This window comes from Balaenoptera borealis, assembly GCF_965194805.1.
Source record: "Balaenoptera borealis genome assembly, chromosome: 8".
NCBI lineage: Eukaryota > Metazoa > Chordata > Mammalia > Artiodactyla > Balaenopteridae > Balaenoptera > Balaenoptera borealis.
This window is the reverse complement of record NC_138865.1, coordinates 72,298,686-72,314,252: the sequence shown is the minus strand read 5'-3', so window position 1 is coordinate 72,314,252 and position 15,567 is coordinate 72,298,686. Positions and strand designations below refer to the sequence as shown.

General features: G+C 40.6%; 1 protein-coding gene across 3 annotated transcripts in view; it reads right to left on the bottom strand.

The window, feature by feature from the left end:
- The window catches only part of PIP5K1B (phosphatidylinositol-4-phosphate 5-kinase type 1 beta), a 323,109-nt gene that overhangs the window by 146,529 nt on the left and 161,013 nt on the right, over positions 1 to 15,567 (bottom strand). For all 3 annotated transcript variants that reach the window (XM_082403683.1, XM_082403682.1, XM_082403684.1), the window contains one exon: positions 5,454 to 5,571. In XM_082403683.1, the coding sequence (XP_082259809.1) occupies positions 5,454 to 5,571 (118 nt within the window). The remainder of the gene's footprint in view (positions 1 to 5,453; positions 5,572 to 15,567) is intronic.

Sequence of the window (15,567 nt, the reverse complement as noted above, 5' to 3'; positions counted from 1 at the left end):
AGTCATTGCTGTTGCCATTTTTCATTACATGATCATACACACAGCTGGAGAGCCAGCAGTGCCCTAGGATGTACTGAGGGTTTCAGCCTAAGTCCCATGACAAGACGGCTACCCAAAGGTACACTAAGATATTCTTGGTGAAGCAAGAAAAGAGATGGGTCGGGGGTGGCAAGATAAGTTAGGGGTTTGGGATTAACATATACACACTACTATATGTAAAATTGATAAACGACAAGAACCTACTGTATAGCACAGGGAACTCTACTCAATATCTTGTAATACCTACAATGGAAAAGAATCTGAAAAAGAATGTGTTTGTGTATAACACACACACACGCACACATATAACTGAATCACTTTGCTGTACACTTGAAACTAACATGACGTGAATTAACTATAATTCAACTAGAAAATAAATTAATTTTAAAAAAAGAAAGAAAAAAGCTGGGTCTTCTGTATAATCATGAATTTGAGACCCTGGAAAATAAAGGTGTGGATCCCGGTCTCATAAAAAGTGAAGGCAGACCCCAGACTCTCTTTAGGATTCTGATTTTTTGTTCCATGGGGTTTGAATTTCTGGCACAGAACCTTCTTATGGATAGGAGTAAATGTTGTGAAAGTACAAAAACAGCAAAGAATGCAGAAATTAGGGGCTGCAAATAGAGAAATTAGGGGGTGATCCAGGAAGAGCTGTCTAGGGAAAACTGGATTCAGACGTGAACATCTGCTTCCAATTAAAGTCTCAAATTCTTCTACAAGCAGTAACACAATCTGGAGGCTATTTCATTGGTTACTTAATTGCCAAATACTCCTTTATTATGTAATTTATAAATGAATAAGAATGGAGAAATCAGTTGTTTTGACCTATTTTAATAACCATTTTGGGGTCACTCCTAGCACAGCATCAGTCTGCAATAAACTAGCATTATGATGCTGAACACCTGGGACTATTACCATTATCACCTCTAATTCTATGGTTTTCCACCCTGCAACTCAGTTACCATGTTCTCTGCTAAGCAATCTTCTCTGAAATGTTGCCTTTTCGGAGCAAATACAGAGGAGCTATGGGAACATTTTAATTAGCCATGATCAACAAGCCCCTGTGTGCACGCCTGGGTTGATGCACCTTCCCAGCTCTCTCATCTGCGCAAGCTGTTCCAATGTGTTCCTTCCCTGCCTTCTATTTCCTGCAGGGCCTCCCTATGTACCCACTGGAAAGAATGCAAAGTACAACCCAGCTGGGCCCTGCCAAGGCAAATTAACGTTGTAAACTTGCACAGTGAGGTGGAGATCATTTTTCCTGCCATTTCTTACCCTCGACAGTGTCAAATATTCACCCCGCTCTCTTTCTTATGGGTGTTGGTGAGCCTGAAAAATATCATATAAATCACCCTGGATATGGGAATACCCAGGCACCTGGTAAAGAAGGAAATGAACCAAAGGCCTGTTGCCCAAGCAGAAATGGGAAAAAAATGCTCTGGGACCCCTTGGCCTTTCCCTGGGAGGCATTTATTTAGGAACAAATAAGGAATAAGGAGCATTTGCATTGCTGTGCGGTGCACGTGGACATACCTTCACCGCACTGTCTTACATCCAAATTATGCACGTTTCAACATGAACTTGTAATTAGCATGCACACGGTAAGTTTTAATGGTACTGAGAATGTAATCAGAGTAATTCAGGCTGAAATCCAGATGCAACAGCATAAGACTAAGTAGAAATACAAACATATCACAGAGATCCAATATCAAATCTACCAATTGTTACCAATCCCTACATAAAGTTACCCTCTCCTTTCCTCTCCCATTTAGATCAGTGTATCTTCAAACATTTGGGTTTAGATAACCCCAGTTTGATAGATGCCAGCATGCATTTGTGATCTGCACTGTATCCTTTTTTTTTTTCTTCACACAGTTTTTCGGGGGACGTTTTATTTCATTTTTCTGTGCTTTTTTGGGCTTAACTCTTTGAAAATGTGCTTTGTTAGGGGTCTTTTACCTCTTTGGCTGTATTCTTCAGAATGGATAACCACAGTTCATAGTTTGATGGCTAGGGAGTGGTCACCTTGAGACCACATCTAGTAAGAGGTCTGAGACTTAGTGGTTGGGAGGCATGAGGCCAACTGGTGGAGGGAAAGAGCACCAGGGAAGGAGGTGAGACCACTGTTCGGGCCTGGGCTCTGCCTCCACTCCCCAGCGTGGGTAACCTTGGGCACCTCCCTTCACCAGCTTCAGATTCCTCATCTACAATGAAGAGTTGGGTTAAAAAGTCTCTGAGTTTCCACCTGACTCTCTGTAGCATGTTGTGTCCGGCAAAAGACCCCTTCCTCATCTACCACACTCCAGATGACTGGGTGGGCTCCTCAGATGTAGTAGTTTAGAGTGAGCTTCCAGAAGCTCCAAGACCAGTAAGGTGAGCTGCCTTGGTCCTGGGCTGTGGGTGGCCCCAAACATTGGGGACCAGGCGGCCATGTTTAGCTAGAGGCCCACTGCCCTTGTTCTGTTTCTTGCAGGTCCCAGAGATGGGTCCGGTTATTGAACTGTGTGTACAATTAATAAGGGAGGTGGAAAACGCAATCGAACAAAAGCACACTTATCTGTCCGATCCCATCTTTTTTTCCCCCCTAACTTTTCATTATGGAAAATTTCAAACATACACGAAAGTAAAGAGAACTAATTAACATTATGTGTGAATTGACACATGTGTCTATCTTCTGGCTTCAACAGCTATCAACTCATGGCCAACCTTGTTTCCTTTACACCCTCAACCATTGCCCTGGCTGCTTCCCTCAGATTCTTTTGAAGCAGACATCAAATCATTTCTCCCACAGATATTTTAGTATGTGTCTCTAAAAGACAAGGATTCCTCTTTTAAAACAGAACCACAATACCATCATCCCACCAAAAAAACCCCAAAACTTCAACATAATCAAATATCTAGTCAGTCTTGACATTTCACCAATTTCCTATAATTAAAAAAACAAAAACAAAAACAAACCACAAAACACACAACTGGTTATTTAAATTATCTAGCCCTGTCTTTCTAATCTTCCTGATCACAACCTTCCCCTCCTGCTACACTGGACCACTCAAAATCCTTTGAAATATTTAATGCACTTGCATCTCTGGTCTGACAGTGCTAATACTGCTCCCACCCTTATACCCTGTCCCAACATCTTTCCCTTTTTCCCACCTACTCAAATCCCTTGCAATTTTTAAGTCACAGTTAAACTACGCCATGCCCATAAGAAGCCCTCCTAATCGTCAATCCAACAGAGAGACACCTCTCCCTCCTTTGAAATCCTGGAGTATTTATTGTTTTGCTTCCATCTTTTTATTTACTGCCTGGTAGAATTAGTTGTTTTCCCACATAAATCATCATTCCAATTCCAATAAGTTCTCTGTGTGTCATGACTTATAATTTTTTGAATCTCTCCATAATTATTAGCAAAGTATATTAGTTACAGTCGGTATTCAAAGTATCCAGTGATCAATTAACTACCTCTTGCCAGGTACACGAAGGAGGACTTTTGCTTTGAGAAGCCATCAGCTTGGTCTCCCCTGCTCCTTTGTAAATACTCTGACCTCATTATGAAGGTAACTTTTCCAGCTTAAAGGCTCATTAGGAAACTGTATAAGCTGTGTGCGTTGTTGCTCAGAAAAAGGCCTTCCCCAAGGAGAGAAATCTTGTGAGAAAGACTGAGTAAAAGAATGGGCTTCCCAGCCTGCAGGTCAGTGGTCACAGGAACACTAAAGGAAGACCTACTCAGGGTAGACAGCCATCTCATCACACTGATTGAATCTGTGTTATGAAATGCAAGTCTAGTGGCATCTCCTTGGCTGGCAGAAGCTCAAGGTAAGTCAGAAGAGAATCCATTAACTGGTAACATATGGCAGAAGATGAGGTATCAATCTTGTTTTCAATAACACAATATCAAGACCCCACTGGGTTCTCCAAACATGTTTCGTGAATGTCAGTGACCCTCAGCAATTACAGAATGGCCAGAAACTAAAGGATCTTCTCTAAGGTACACCCCACCCCTCAATCCTGCAAATGTGTGTGTTTGTGTTGTACTTGAGTGGTTGGGAGGGCAGGGTTGGTAATGCTGGGTAGAGGCACCTAGTCTCTCCATTAAAGGGGTGTGGTGAGGCAGAGAGCAACATAGCCATTCTGACAGGTGTGAGGTGATAGCTCACTGTGGTTTTGATTTGCATCTCTCTGATGATTAGTGATACTGAGCATCTTTTCATGTGCCTGTTGGCCATCTGTATGTCTTTTTTGGAAAAATGTCTATTCAGATCCTCTGCCCATTTCTTAATTGGGTTGTTTATTTATTTATTTTTGATGTTGAGTTGTATGAGTGCACATTTAAGGGCAGCAGAGTGCCCAAGGACTTTCTACTCAGTTCTCACGCTCTGTGAAGACTTATTAATGTGCCTTGAGGAACCAGTATTCTCTCATTCATCAGGCAGAAGTCATGTTATTTTCTTAGGGCCCAGCTAAATTCGTGGGTTTTCATCAGCCCAGAACAGAATCAGCTCTGAATTTAACCATTTATACCTTACCCAAATTATAAGATACAGTTTAAAAACTCTGTGTTAACAAGTTAACACATGTTGCTGTACTTCCTCTGCAAAGGATTATTCTAGGATCTGGCTCAAGTCTTATTAAGATCGTTCAGAATGGGATGAACAATAGCTATTTGATGGTATCCTTCCTAAAGCTTCTTGAAAACCAATTTTCAAGAGCCCCAGGGTGTTAACAGTGATCAAATTATGAGATAAACCATTTTTTCTCTTGAAACAGAAAGAAAGCTCCTGGCTTCTTGAACAGGAAAAAGGTAAAACTCTGAGGTCACATCAGACATTCTCACAATAAGGCGGCTGTGTTTGTACCCACTGTGTGCAAGGAGGCAGACAGGGAGAAGAGACAGCCCTAAGGATAATACATGTTCTGGCACCAAACAAAAACACCTTTAGAAAGAGCCGGCATGAAGAGCTGTTGAGAATAAAACTATCCAGCTGCTTTAAAATCATATTCAAATTGTAGGTCAAGGTGAAAATGGCTGTGGGCCAAGGCAGGTTTGAGACGAATGGTATGAATAAGTCAATTAAAATAGGAAGGCTTTCATACAGAATCCAATCAGCAAAATTCACAGGAGTCTTTATAACTAATTATAATATATCTGTTAGAATAATTATCTGAAGTAGCAACCGATACCCCACTTATTTAAATCTCAATTACCATAGCAGATTTTGTAGCTGTCAGGTAAAAGCTGCAGAGTCAAACTACATTTCCTGAAGCTAAATTTATAATCCTTATGAAACTTGAAACTTTTACTATGCTCCAGAGCTTTGTAAAATAAGAGACACAAGCCACTTGTCACTGTTGCTATGAGAAAAATGTTGACGTCACACATTTCTGGAGAAGGAAGGAAAATGATAGGTTCTTACCAAGTAATCATCAGGCTTGATACCAAAAAGTTCTCTGAAATATCGGAATGCTAGTGGAGCATATGTCTTAAATCTGAAGTCTGGGTAGTGATGTGCTGGGGTCAGATTGCTCCCTTCACTGCAGTTAAAATGTTAAAAAGAAAAAAAAAGAAAGAGAGAGAGAGAAGGAACATCAGCAAAGACAATTTTGACTTCAAATTCTAGCTCTATTAGTCCTGTGCCAATTTCCCCTCTAGGAAAACATCCCTTGATACTGGGTCTCTCTAAGCTCATGTCACAAAGGCCAGTGGGCATCAGGTAAAAACAGATGCTAACGCAGCAAGGGCCACTCCAAGCAGGCATCCCTTGCCAATCACAGTGTGTCTTTAGCCTGAAAATTCATCATCCCCCTCTGCCTCCTTCCTGGGAAAATCTCTCCATTTTCCCCAATGAAACCACTGTTGTAATGCTTTAGGTATAAGATCGAGGGCTTAGTGTTTGGAGCAATGTCAAAAATGCATTTTTTTGGCCATGAATTTTGAATGTTGGATAAACATTTTAAACTAGGAATAAGTAAAATAATTTAGAAAATATCTCACCAACACAGAGAACCATCACAGTGGAAATAGATGGGTCCTGAATCTGAACTCTTTCTTACATCCGTAGTTACAGGAAAAAGACCTTAGATATTTTACGGATTTTAAAACCTGATTTCCATTCCCATATATATCATTATCTTTTTTTCCCTCTTCTGGGTTCACCTTTGAAAATTTTTGTGCAAAATTTATGATATATAAAAGGTATAAAGAAATCAGTGAATACTCATGAACCTAAAATGCTGCTTAAGAATATTATTCATATAGTTGAATTGCCTTCTGTTCTTTTTACTGATCATATACCCGTCCTTCTCCCCAGAGGCAGCCACTACCCTGAATTTTGATGTTTATGATGTTTACCATTCATTTTATTCTTTGACTACATATATTTCACATGACATCAGAAAAGTCACCTAATCCTTCATTGTAAGAAATTAGAACAATGCAGTAGAATACTATACTTTTATGTAGAGGTTCAGGATCTCTTTTTACCACATTCTACATGGGACACTGAAGGCTGATTTTCATGGATGTTACACAAATCAACTGTGCAAATAAAAAGGCTTTTAGCACACAACAAGCACTTGGAATCTACTACAATTTAAGTTTGCTGAGGTCAGTCAGAATTTTGTATCAGCGCCTAACACACGGTAGACGATAAGTATTTTTTGAGTGAAAAAATGAGTTTTCAAGATAATGCTAATTCAGTAAAGTTGATTCTTAGCTGAAGCTTAGGTTCAAAAGTCAACATATTAAGTCAAAATCACCGTAGTTAAAGATCATCCTTGATCTGTTCAATGTACCCAGTGCGGCCAGGTTTTCCCCTGCATGGTTACAGATGACTGTTCCTTTTGGTGAGTTCCAGAGGAAGTAGTTGGCTTGTGTTGTTAGGGGCCATCCTCTTATAATAAATCTTATCTGGAAAGGCCAGGACTGCACTCAGGCAGCAACAAGGCACGCACAGGAGGGGAGTGACACAGGAACGGAGGAGAGAAGAGCTCATGTATGGAAGAGCCCCCATATCACCTGCTCATTTAAATGGCTATTGTTGCCCTAAGTAAGTACAGCTGAATATTCATAATGCTTGTAAGACACCCAGGTATGGTATTCAAACATTGCCTCATTCCATATTTTGGGATTTATGAGGAGACATACACTCAGTTACAGCTCTTATGGGATTGCCAAAAGGAATGATTTTGGAACTTATATGAATATAACTTGAAAACATGCGCTATGTAGACATAAGAGGTAAAAGCAGAGGTTCAAAATGACCTCTGACACCCTTCTTCACTGTTGCAAGCAAGTAAAAATAATCACAATGCCTTGGGTTCTGAAGCAGGCTATTTTCAGTGGGTTAAGAGTGTTGCCAATTTTTTAATTTGTTCCACTCTGTTTTCTCCTTTCAATCTCATGCAAAGCAATTCATTCCATTACAGCAGATCACCTTCAACATTCAAGAGTAAAATAAAACACCCGTTCCACTTACATGGAATTATTCTTTAAATGATTTATTTCCATGCAGTTGGGGGGCCCAAGATTTTATTAGAGAGGATACAGTATTTTTTATTATCATTTTCATTTTTGGTTACTCTGAGCTTCTTGAGTTGTTCACCTTTCCCTGAAGCAAGTATTAATTACAATAGTTTTCCTTTGATTCATATCTCCCTGACTACTGTGGTTTATTCAGCAATGGTGTAAAAAGGATAGTGTTAGGTTTCCTTGGCGATGAGACAGGCAGACACATGTGCGCATGCACGCGCGCGCGCACACACACACACACACACACACACACACACAGAGAACATCTCTGGTTAGAGAAAGGGAACATTCGTTTCTTTGGGTATCCACCCTGACACAGCTCGTATTAAAAGCCACTGCATCACTAAAAATGAGGAAAAAAAAACTGAATCTAGCTAGCTTTGGGCCACATTAAGATACAGAGAATGGTATGGGTCAACTGTGAGACAGGCTTGCCTGTATGGGGTCATCAATAAATTGTATTTGTATAAATGGAGATGATGAAAAGGGGGCAGGGATAATACTTAACACAGGCATTACAGAAAGTGGCAATTTCTTCACAGCATAATTAACATATATTAATAATTAACTGCTGAGGTTATACAATCTTGAACCTCTCCATTTGCCTGAATGGAGAGGAACATTCCCTAATAGTGGATCATAAGACTTCGCCACTTTTTTTCTCATAGTATGTTTTAGCTTATGAATTCTGCTTTCCTTTGACACACATTAAGACTTTGCGTTCTGTCAAATCATACTGGACACCCTGTATGGGAGTTAAGATGCTCCTAACTTCCTGTAGTCCAGGGAGACCTGGGTTCCGGTTCCATCTCTGCCATTTACAAGCTGTGCTCTCTGAGGCCTGGTACTAAGCCTCTAGAAATAACATGGCAAAGTGGATGGCAACGTGAAAGGCCATGCACCTGGCAAGTGGGGAGCCCTCAGTGCGTCTGGATGATTAAGGCTGTGTGGTGACGGGAGACAGCCCAGGGTTGGACACGTCACGTGGAGAATGAAGTGACTAACTGGCTTAAAAAGAAAAAAAAAAAAAGGGAAAAAGAAAGTGACAAAATGAGAAAATATTTGCAACTCATATCACAAAGAGCTAATCCCCCAATACAAAGAGCTCCAAAATACAGCAAAGAAAAAGACCCAAAAGTTATATATGTAAAAAACAATAGCCAAGGGTATAATTAGGCACTTCACAGAAATGGAAGTATAAATGACTTACACATATGAAAAGATGTTCAACCTCATTTATAATAGAATAAATGCAAATTAACTGTCACCGAGATATCATTTTCTCTCTCAGATGGGTAAAAATTTAAAACTTGGATATAGCTCAAGGGAGACTGGCACCCTGAGACACTATTAGTGGGAAAGTAAATTGATACTTTTCCTTTGGAGGACATTTTCACAACCCCTGTCAAAATGACAAATGTACATAACTCTTGATTCAGCAAATGCATGGCTATAATTTACAGTACAGATAAACTACTGTTTGTACAAAATGACATGTTTGTACCTGGTTATTCATTATAGCACTGTTTGTAAGGACAAAGGATTGGAAGCAACTTAGATGTCTCTCAGAAGGGAACCAGTCAACTTAATTATGGTTCAGCCACACACTGGAATACAATGCAGCTATTAAAAAAGAACGAGGAGGCTTACGTACTGACGTGGTGAGATCTGAGACAGATTAAGTGAAAGAAGCTTGATGCAGAACACTGTGTATGGCATGCCACCATTTGTATACAAAAACAAAAAATATATCTTTGGCATGTATCTGCACAAAAAATCCTTGAAGGATATACAGACCCCAAGTAACAGTGATCACTAGAGTTAGACAGGTAATAAAGGCACAGGGATGAAAGGGACACTTTTCACAGTATTTCTTCTAAAAGCATCATGAGGGTTAACGCTTCTACATATTACTATTTACAACATTAAAATTTTTTTTTAAGTTAGGGGTAAAAGCCATAACCCCAAAACAAAGTTCTGCACACTGGGTACCACATAGCAGAAGGGTTTGCTTCTGCTTATTAAGATGCGCCAGTGAGTAACAAATACCAACTCGGCATGAATGAAGTTCTACTGAAGGAAATGCAAATTAATGGGCTGTTGGCTCCAGCTGGAGTTTGTCAGGAGGTACAGGGCACAAGAGCAACACCAAACAGTGGGTGCAGTGAGGATCAGCCTGCAGACACTAACCTGCTTTTCTGAGGTTGGGCACTGGCAGACCTATACCAGGTACCAGTGTGGGTGCTGGTCCACTGACGCCCAGCACAGAGGTTCCTCTGCACGTGCACGAAAGGCTAAGCCAAGGCAGTAACACAACCGCAATCAGCATTAGTCTGCTGGCCAGTGGAAGAGGTCCACCAAAGACTCCTGCAGGCTTTCCTTGCCAGAGCCTGGGCGGTAGCCATCAGGAGACTGTCCGGCACCTAGACTTGCTCAGCAAAAACGGACTCTGCTGGAGAGCAGACTTCTTCACAATTTAAGACTTATGTTTCTTCAATCCATTTATGTAGTGATTGGGGAAAAAAAAACTCCACTTTCCTGTCTTGGCATAAAATTGAGCCTTTGGAAATTTCAGCTGTGAGATTTTCACCAGGGGTCTGACATGTTTGGATCCCAAGAGCTGGTAGAATTTCAACAATAAAAATCTGGAGGCCGACATGGGATTTCCAACTTGCTTTTGCCGAGTAAGAACCTAAACAAGTAAGCCAACACACAGTACTGTCCTATCAAATTATTAAAGAGAAGGTTTTGTTAACTCCACCGAAGGAGGAAGAAACTTCGACTAAAAAACTGTACTTTTCTCTATCTTGTCCTTTTCTCCCTTATTTCACCAGGAAGCAAAGTTTGATTATGGATCAGCTCTGGCATTTTGATATTCACTCTTCAGAGGAGTGTTCAATTTTTAATTTAACTAAATTTAATTTAAAGTTAGTGTTCGAAAAAAATAAAAATAAAATAAATAAAGTTAGTGTTCGTCTTAAGTCCAAAAGTACGTTATTTCTTAATGGCAATAAATGTTTCGGATTATACAACGCTGAAGCTTGAGGAAGCATTAGCCACCATCTGGAATTTCCCATTTAGCAGATAAGGAAATCAAAGTCCAGGGAGGGAAAGTACTGACTGAAGCTAGTCAGGAACAAACAAGAGGGGAGATTAGATCCACATCAGGGCAGTGGAAAAGTCACAAGCAGTCAGCTTTGCTTTAACTTCAATTTAATGTTCCTCGGTTAGTCTTCCTTTTCAGGATGCAGTTACAGGCTTCAGGTACAACCTGCCCAAATACCCCAACTACTTCCCCAGGAGGGCCTCAGGTAGGCTGAGTCCGATTAGCCACGCTGGGGTTCTCATCTGTATGTACCGTGAACACCCAGCTTTGTGTATGTGATTTTAGAGCCTGATAACCAAGCGCTATTTTTGGCGGCACTGGGTGGAGAGATGTGGTGCTAAGCAACGGGGTGAAACTGATTAAGCATCTCCAGGACCCTTAAGGGGTCCAGTTTTGGAGCTGAGGCCCAGAGTTTTGAGGTTTTAGAGGCAGCATTTTATATATGGTGAGCTTCCTTGGTTTCAAACTGAAACCGACAGTTAGTGGGTTTGCGGCCTCCTGGCAAAACAAGTGGGTCAGCAACTCCTAGGTGACAGATTTATTATGAGGGATTGGCTCATGTGATTATGGAGGCTGAAAAGTCCCACGATCTGCCATATGCAAGCTGGGGGCCCAGGAGAGCTGGTGGTGTAATTTCAGTCCAAAGCCGAATGTCTGAGAACCAGGAAAGCCAGTGGTATAAGGCCTGGTCCAAGTCTGAAGACCCAAGAACCAGGAATGCTGACATCCCAGGGCAAGAGAAGATGGATGTTCCAGCTCAAGCAGGGAGTGAATTAGCCCTTTTCCCACCTCTTTGTTCTATTCAGGCCCTCAACAAATTGGATGATGCCCACCCAAACTGGTGAGGTGATTTTCTTTACTCAGTCTACTGATTCAAATGCTAATTTCTTCTAGAAACATCCTCACAGACACACCCAGAAATAATGTCTTATCAGCTAACTGGGTATCTCTTAGCCAGTCAAGTTGACACATAAATTTAACCATCACAGCAAACATGACCACACCTCCCATGAGGCAGGATAAGTGAACGGTCCTTTGTCCTAATGTACAGATGGTGATACTGAGACAAAGAAAACGTAAGTGCAATACAATTGGACAAGTGACACTACAGTTCACTAACAAACTAGTGGTGGCAGCCAGTCTTCAGAGTAGACCTTTGTAAGTCAGGGTATGAAGAAGCAACTTTAAGCATTATTAATTGCCTCTGCCAACTCAGGAAAGGTAGAGATCGCTCAGTTTTCACATATGACTATTTAACCTGTGAAACAGAAATTGGTCCTCTCTCTTGCCAGATTAGACAGTGCTCTTGAATGGAAAAACAAAACAAACATGAGAAAATAATAGACATACCCCCCTGCTGGTGCCAACCTCCTTCTGCTGAGCATGTCTGTGATGGGTACCCCGGAGCCGCCTTGTGAAACACGAGCCTGCACCATCTTTTGAGGCGAACCAGCTGACAGCCAGTCTTTAAAAGTCAGTAGCTGAAGACAGCTTAAATTCCAAAACCAAAGAATGATGCATTCTGGGGTGTCACTTACTGGGAACATGTGATATCGTTGTTCATCATCTAAATGTTAAACTTCTCAAGTAGTTATTACCACACTGGGAAATTACGTTTTGAAGGCAATTTCAAATAAGTTAAAATGTTATGTGATATTCAGTGCATGTAATAAATCTTTCATTTTTGAGTTAAAGGAAGAGGTATATAATTTTTATTGACAGAAAATAATTTTTCCCCATCCCCACTACATAAATGTTGAACAAATATTTAAAAAGTTTTGACTTGAAGGGACCTTGTGTTATTGGCTTGTCCAGTGACAGTCACACCTCTCATTTAATCCTGAGAAAAATATTCTGGCAGCTTTGTGTTCTATCCACATCTATATAAAACCTGGTATGGAATGTCTGTATAGATCAGGGGTTGGCAATCTTTTTAGAGTCTTGTTGCAACTACTCAACTGTGCTGTCGTAGTGCAATAGGAGCCATAGACAATATGTAATGAATGGGCGAGGCTGTGTTACCACTGGATGAGGCTGTGTTACAAGTAAACTTTATTTAAAAAAAGAGGCAGGGGGCCAGCTTTTTCTCTTGAGCTGTAGTGTGCTGACCCCCGGTACAGATAGATTCTTGGATGAGTTTATGACAGTGAAACTTGAAATGCAGGTGGTTGGCTAGTCTGTCAAAACCATAACGTCTAGCACTGATATCTGGCAACACTTATATGCACCTTTGACATATATGTTTGCTTGTCATTTAGAATAATGTTTCGCCCTTACAGTAGTTCTGTGGAATTCTCTCCTCTCTTTGAGGGTATTCCCTGGAGATTCAAATAAATCCCAGAGAGCATCCATCAACCTAAGGGCAGTCTGTGCTTTGCAATGGTCCTCACATCAAGCTAAACTCCATTTCGTAAGTGAGGAGATGAAAATTCAGGAGAGCTTTACAAATTCTTTGGTTAGATAATTATTCTTGAACATGGAAAGATATATAAACTTTTATTGCCAGCTTTCCAGAGAAGGCAGTGATGGTGCCTCCTGCAGGGGAGTAGAGGGATGGATTCAAGCTGGTTGTCAAGGGGCCAGACAGGTAGATTTAGTTTCATAATTCTAGATTTTTTTTTTTGATCCAAAAATGCAGAAATACTGTTCCTGTGCCTTATCACCATAGTGTCGGGAGAAACAAAACTTTGGAGCCAGCCATCCCGGAGTTCAAATCCTGGCTTTACCATTTATTGGTTTATCACTTGGGGTTAAGCCACTTAACATCTCAGGGTCTTAGTTACTTCATATATAAAATGGCTTTTTTGATGGTAAAGATGAAAGTAATAACAATAATTGAATAATGTATATTATATAAATATTATTAATAAAACTATGCTTGGTCCATAGTTGGCACATAAACTTTGCCTCCTGTTGCCAGTTCAGGTTCAGGTTTACATGGTAGAAACATTATAAAACATCCTCTTTCTTCCTAATTCCATTTACACGGGAACATTTATCTGCAACCCTGAGTTTCTGATCATGGCACAGAATGTGGGGTCAAAAGATTAAGATATGATCATGGTTCTCTTACTCATCTACTTTGTGATCTTGGAAGATCATGGAACCAGATAGTTGAAAAGGGTATTATATCATCCTTCAAATCTTAAACAGGTCCAGAGCTTTCTCCATCTACAAAATGAAATAATCTGTAGTGCAAATACATAATATCTGAAAATAACTTTGAGCCACTTTAAAATAAAGAAATAAAAAATAACACAATGCACTTTGTTGCTAAGGGAAACAGAACCAGCAGCTTCCTAGCAGTGCTAAATTAAAACATCTCAAGTCACCCTAATCAATTAGTTCTATGACCCAGATAAATGCATTGAATTTTAGAGCCACCAGAGACTTCAGAATGTTTCAGCTGCTTCAACAAGGGCCAGTCCTGCCCACCTTTCTCTACTCATCCACAGGCATATGGGCAGGTAGGGAAGGAGCATTATTTGGCCCCTTTACTGAGTTATAAATGACATACAATAGAGTATAAAGTTTATTAATCTTCACATATGCATATACCAGTGAAACCACCACCATGATCAAGATACTGAATTTATCCATCACTTTGGGGGGCATTTTGATTGCTACAGTTACTGGCATGGCCTGGGGTTGACAAATGTGCAGTCTTGCACAAAGAATTACCTCATCCAAAAAAAGCCAATAGCACCTCCATTGAGAAATACTGGGTCCAATCCCTTTGCTAAACCAATGAAGAAACTGAGCCCAGATGAGGAAACTGAGACAAGACCCCATGTAAGTTTCTTCTGTTTCATATAAATGCATCTGGAGCACAGATGTTCTTTAAACAAACAATACAGTATCTGCTGAAAGAAATTTTTGCCTGAATCAAACGTTTAATGTCATATTGACATATAAAAGCTATATATGTGACAATGGACTCCTCTAAATAGGGTCAGTTAGCTGGGTGCTCCCCTCACCAGTGACATGTGTGCCATTCAGCGGCTGCTGTTGCTATCCTGGAATATAGAGTTAAGGTCAAAGATACAGAATCCAGCCAGGTCCAACTCTGGTTTCTTACTCCTGAATAAAAAGGTGAAAAAAAATCTCATTCTTGTCTTAATCATAACGATGCAGTATGCTTATGATAAATTGTCAGTGAACAAAAGGAATCAAGGCACTCAAAGGGCCTAAAAGTGCCTATGAAGACCTCAGTTATGTGCTCCTTGTTGTACATATCTCATACAGTATCATGTATAATTCAGTTGCTAAACAGATGTAATTTTGATATTTAAGATATTAATTTAAAAATCATTTAGGGTTTTATGAGCTCCAAGAACAAAACTTGGTATCAACTAGAACAACTGTCACTCTAAAATGGGAAGCAATGTGCTAGCTCGGTGGTTCTCAAACATTTATGTGCTTAGAATCACCTGGAGCAAATGTTAAAACAGGTTCCTGGGTCCCAGACCCAGAGTTTCTGATTTTGTTGATCTGGGGGGGAGCCTAAGAATCTGCATTTCTAACAAGTTCCAGATGGTGCTGATGCTGCCGGCCTGGGGACCGTATGCTTGGGCCATGGCTTCCTGCGGTTCCTATCCATGGTTGGCTCTGTTGATTGGACACTATGAGCAGAAAAGATCAGCCAGGATGGAGCACCCTGCCCTTCTTTGTACACCCATCCTGAGCTGTAACTGCTCCAGCGTCCTGAACTCACCGCCAGCCAGCCTCTTACAAAAGGCCTCCGCTCCTCTTGTTCTTTGCAGTGGAAGAAAAAAATAAGGTTGGAATATTTGGGTAGAGGCCCTAGAAGACCATGAGAATTAGAATATTCTGGAAACACATTTACAGGAATTTGAGCCTGATTTACAGGAATTTGAGCCTAACAGAACATACC